Source organism: the organism of the source record quoted next, unplaced genomic scaffold (assembly GCF_019419815.1).
Source record: "Pyrus x bretschneideri cultivar Hongxiangsu unplaced genomic scaffold, Pyrus_bretschneideri_v1 Contig53, whole genome shotgun sequence".
Taxonomy (NCBI): Eukaryota; Viridiplantae; Streptophyta; class Magnoliopsida; order Rosales; family Rosaceae; genus Pyrus; species Pyrus x bretschneideri.
In genome coordinates this window covers 114,301-119,836 of record NW_025999791.1, presented here as the reverse complement: position 1 = coordinate 119,836, position 5,536 = coordinate 114,301, and the positions used below count along the sequence as shown (strand labels likewise).

The following is a 5,536-nucleotide window of genomic DNA, read 5'->3' as shown; positions in this document are numbered from 1 at the left end:
TCCAACGTCAACATCACATGATATGATATTCGACGGAGTAAACAATGCACACATCTCTTTCACATATAAATAACCAACTTCGCATCCAAGCAGCGTATCACCCACTCGCGCATTAGCACATTATAAATAACTAAACCAGTAAACAGCTGTAACATATTTTTCGAAAAGCAGATGATAATCATTATACAATCACATTAAAACAGTGAGATCTGCAACTTTTGTTATGCTACTGGGCATAAAATAAACAATAGAACCCAGAATTTATAAATATCCCAAAAGGATTGAGAGAGAATCCAAATCCAATATCTTTTTCTTTTCCCCATCCCAAATCCCACATCCACATAATCTCAAATCCCACCACCATGATCGTGATTTGGAACCCCACCAAATCGCATTTCCCCATCTTAATGCCATCCTATTAACGCACTAAAACCAAAACCAGTACAACCAGCAGAGAAGATCAAATTACAAAGGTAATTATATTCTTAGATTGCTTGGCTAAAAACGCTTTGAGTTTTGAGGATTGAAAAAATTGCCTATGTTCAGCAAAAGAGTTGCTAGTGCTTATGAATCATAAAACGTCTTTTATAAAAACACATGTCAAATGCTTCTTCATAAGGCACTCGTCAGATGCTTTTTCAAGTACTTAAACTTTGAAAGTTTTTAGGAACACACCCTACCAATAAATTATTTTTCCAGAATCCACTTGTTATTTTACTAAAAATTAATTCCAAAACATTTTCACTAAAAGTAGTTTCAATCATTTTAAAAACACTTCCAAACGAACACTAAATCAATTAATATTTTCTACACAAACAATTACCGACAAGCCTTAATAGGATAGAGATTTTCACTCTCGTTCACGGCTTTTGAATTACTTATCTTGTTTTTGTCCCTTGATCACTCTTTGATTATTTAATCTACGGCCAAAAAAAGAAAACAACGAAAAATAAATAAGGATGCGAAAATCACTTCCCAATTAACATACTCAAACACAGGATAAAAAGAATGATAGGTTACATAAGAACATGAAAAATATAAGCATCTGAATAATAGCAATAGCAGTAAAACTTGAATGTTACAATTATGGAAGGATCATAATTTCTCCATCTCCCTCTTTTTATCCCTAGCAACTGCCCCTACTAGCAGCAGTTGCTGTATTACAAAATTACATCAGAAAAAAGAACCATTAGGAGCAAGAACAACCTTTCCAATCCCCAAAAATGGACCAGAGATCCAGTCCAGACTCCAGGCTCATAATATGAAGAAACCTTTCTGAGACAATAATAAAATGACCCCCTCCTAATTTTTGTACTGAATTTCGACAACGAATAAAAGGAACCCAAAATATTAAACAGGCCATATGATTTTCGAGCTTCATGTTCATACAACACGTTTGCTCATCTTAGAAGAAAAAAATTTGATGATCATAATAAACCCCTAAAATTTTAAAATATTTTCGATGAAAACGGCACCTAGACCGGGTTCCGACTTTTTCGAGTATAACCCAGAGGTATTCTTACTCTTTTCTAACTTCTGTGACAATAAATGGTGAAATGAATTTCTTCAAGTGACCTGGTAATCCATGTTTAGCTACTTTCCAAGACCACCCGCCAACAAAATCTGGAAAAAAGAAGGGCATTGTGTTATTTAATTTGAGTCGAAAAAAGGCATTATGTTATATACTAAAACATTCTTGTTAACTACCTTTGAGATAGCCGCCACGTTGTGTCAGTTCTGCTGAGCCACGAGATCAAGATGCATTTGGTCAATCCATGCTCCCAACACTGCATGATCGACCGCCTCCCTTTGGGAGTTTGCACTTGGACCGTTGTTGGAGGAACCCGTGGCCGTAACAGCTGAGCTCGGGGTTTGCTTCTCTTTGATGTCAGTAGGAGATTCTTTAACAAGTGACTGAACCCATGACAGATCCGGCTCCTCTCCATTGTTCCCAAGCTCAAAAGAAGATGATCTGCGGAGCTTACCCAATTCATCTGTAGAAACTGCCCAATCTGGTTTTCCATTGGAGGATCCCCATTTTGACCAAGAATTTGGAGAGGAACCAACAATGGATGCAGAACTGGAGCCGAGTTCCCGTGAACTAAGGCTACGAAACTGTTGTTGCTTCTCTCTTTGAGCTAGCATTGAAACCCGAGAGCCCATTGGTGAGATAGGTTCCACATTCCGTGGAGACATCCTCCCAGAGGATGGGCCCCCATAAGAGGCCTGCAATAGAGCATGATCAACAGTTTTTGGAGAAAAGTTTGTATGGATCGGTGAAAGTATGCTCTGCTGCTGTTGAAATTGATTGAGAACAGCTGATTTGTGAGTTGGGGAGAAAACACCTGATTGCAATGATTGATCAGAGTACCGGGGTGATAAGCTCTCAGCAGAGAAGATATCATCAAGATTAGAGGGGGTTAGGGTTGTCCTTCGACCAGAACGGTTCAGTGAATTATTACTCAGAGATGGTTGGGATAGGCAAGATAATTCATTTAGAAGCTGCTGTTGCTGCAGCTGCTGTTGCTGCATATCAAACTCTGGCAGTAAATCAAAATCATCCGCTGGCATATCTCTTGCACAAAGAGAAGATCTCAAGCGACTAGACTGAAGATTGCTACCTGGCAGATGCAAGGCCGGGACATTAGGTTGGGGCCAACCCAGAGATGAGTGTGACATGCCATTGGCAGATGGAGACATGGGTGGAGTGAATGGTGAAGGAGACATGACATTGACTGATGATGGGGAACCAGGCAAGAGGCTCATTGCAGCAGCAAAATCCATGGCCGAAGCACCAGAGGTGCTCGAACGAGGAGAAGGAACAGCAGAACCAGTAGAAACGTATAATGGCCTGAGTTCCTCTGTGGTGTGGGCAAAAAAGCAGACTCTCCTTGCACAGGTTGTACCATCCTTGCAAAGTCGGGTTCGATACTGAGCTGGGTGTAGCCAGCACTCAAAAACCCCATGAGCATATTCACACATATCTCCACGTCTGCAAGCCCCCTTTCTGAAATCAGGACACGGAACACAGCTATAATGAAACTTCCTTGGATCCCTTCTTCGTGCATTTTCCCCTGGATGGACAAAAGGGCACTCAGTCCAATCATGAGAGTATGCACGTGAACAAGGCCTCACCTTGAATGAATACATTCGGAACTCATCAGTTGAATAAATGCTGTTCTTGATGTCTGGAAGAGAGGGGTCAACAGGATATTCCTTCTTCTCTGATGCAGAAGATAGAGAATTATAGAACTTCGACTTTGTTGGGGAACAAGTAAAATCTAAAGCAGACGGCGACCCATTTTCTGGGGAAGCTGACAGTGGAGGAGAAGTTGAATGTATGGTTCTTGTTGACACCGTGAGAGTTTTTTCACCAGCAGTACCATTTATCACAAGGAGTTCTTCTATAGCTAATTTGACATTCTGTAGCCTAGGAGGAACAACTATAACGTCAATAGGCCGATGACCATTAGCATCAAGCGAATTAGGATCAGCACCAGCTTCTAAAAGCAGCTTCACACAATCCACGGCATTCTCAGCCCCACCTGAAGCAGCACAGTGAAGAGCAGTGCTCCTATCATGCCCGCAGGCCTGGTTCACATCAGCATCAGAGAGAGAAAGAATTAGCTTCACAACATCAATGCTACCATATGTAGCAGCAACCATTAAAGGGGTTCTCTGCTCATTAACCATCTGTTTTGAGCCCTTCTGACGACAATACCACAACCCAATCTCATCGATGGCAGAAGGGTCCTGCTCAATTGATCGTTTAAAGCTCTCAATGTCATTGTTCGCAGCAAGCTCAAGTAAGCTGGCGAAAGCATCTTCAGTTTCAACTGTCAAGTGATTCATGGCTGTATTGGAGAGTCTACTTTCGTCAACAGAGATGAGAGATGCTGCTGGAGAAGAATTGGGTTTTATCTTGTCTGATCCATTGCACATGCTTTCATTTGCTGGGATACCAGCTGAACACAATAATAACAAATCATTGAATTAAACTACAAGAAATATATAGATATATGTATATACATATTACACATACAAACACCCATACGAACTAAATGTCCCCAAAAGAAACCATTAGGACAAAGTGGCCATACAAGGATGACACCGATTTTAGACTAACAAACAACATTCTTAGAAACAAGAAACACAATCTTGATGGATTTAACAGACGCGAATAGAAATCCAACAACGGAACTCAGTAATCCACGAATCAAATTGGTTTTCTATTTTCGATACTAGCCGATTGATAAAAAGTAAGTACAAATGGTTAACTCCCTCAAGGATTTTCACTCCCCTTCCATACAGAGTCTCCAATATAGTATGAACACAAGTTGTCTATCAGATATGTCGATTTCAAATCCGATGCCATATAAATCACATAATCTCAAACAACATATTATTAATTCCATGAGAAAAAATATTAAGAAATCAACCCCTGTTAGAGTGCTGAGCAAACATTGAAAAACCAAAAATAAAATTATATAAGAAACTAAGATTCACACACATGTGTGATTAAATTTTTATCAGAAACAATACCAACATTGAACTACGCTGAGAAATTAAAACCCCTAAAAAATCTTAACATAAAACTGCATCCTTTTTGTAATTTTTATCATCACCTAAAACAAACAGATCTGTGAGCACAGAAACCAAAGTCAAAACTCAAACCAAAATACAACTTTTAATGATCAAAGCAGCCACAATCGCACTACTGATCTTCCCAAAAATGTAAAAAAAATAAAGAAAAATATTGAAAATTTATATGATACTTCTCACTCCTCAAAAATCACAGCTTTAACCAAACAAAAATACCTACAAAATATCCATGGATATCGAGAGTCGTCATTCCCGAAGATCAAGAGTAGATGACGGTATCCTTAGCCGGTCTAAGACTGAGACACAATATATATGTGTGTGTGTATGTATAGGTGAGTTTGTAGTGTGATCGAAGCGAATCTTACCAAATCTTCCAGCTAAGAAAGAGAGGGCGGAAGCAGCACCATTGAAGGACTGCGACAGTGACGCAGATCTAAAACTTGTTCTTCTTCTTCTTCAGGTCACCTCTCAAAGAGACTTGTTTGGACTCCGAGAAAATCTTCCACCTCTGTTTTCTGAGCAAATAAAGAGAGAGAGAGAGAGAGAGAGAGAGAGAGAAACAAAACGAAAGAAAGAGAGAATAAAAAAGCGCCTCTTCTTGCTTCTACCAATTCCGCTGCCCTCTGCTTTCGAAATTAAAATAATAATAATAATTAATAATTAAAGAATTAAATATAAATTAAATTAATAATTTTTTGGTTTGTTGATAAAATCGCCTATCCAATACGGGCAAAAGGTAAACTTAAAAAAGCCAAAGGCGCACTGAGGGTCGCTGTTTTCACGCCATTTTGTTTTAGGTCCAATGGCATTGAGCCACGTCAGGGTGGTCTGGACACGAACGATATTTTCGCAAAAGAGAGGGAAATTATCAGAAATTAAATTCTCCTGAATCTGCACGTGGCGGAGCCTGATTGGCGGATGGTACGTAGCAGAA

The 5,536-nt window shown here is 39.5% G+C and overlaps 1 protein-coding gene across 1 annotated transcript; it reads right to left on the bottom strand.

Moving 5' to 3' along the window:
• Positions 1 to 1,029: 1,029 nt before the first annotated feature.
• Positions 1,030 to 5,128, bottom strand: LOC103932861 (zinc finger CCCH domain-containing protein 30). The gene is made up of 3 exons (XM_009342510.3): positions 4,968 to 5,128; positions 1,708 to 3,965; positions 1,030 to 1,623 (listed from the first exon to the last, which is right to left on the bottom strand). The coding sequence occupies exon 2, from the start codon at positions 3,940 to 3,942 to the stop codon at positions 1,732 to 1,734; it is 2,211 nt and encodes a 736-aa protein (XP_009340785.2). The 5' UTR covers positions 3,943 to 3,965; positions 4,968 to 5,128; the 3' UTR covers positions 1,030 to 1,623; positions 1,708 to 1,731.
• Positions 5,129 to 5,536: the final 408 nt, after the last annotated feature.

Excerpts from the sequence above, each read along its gene's own strand:
- LOC103932861 (XM_009342510.3), bottom strand. The coding sequence starts at position 3,942 with ATGTGCAATGGATCAGACAAGATAAAACCCAATTCTTCTCCAGCAGCA.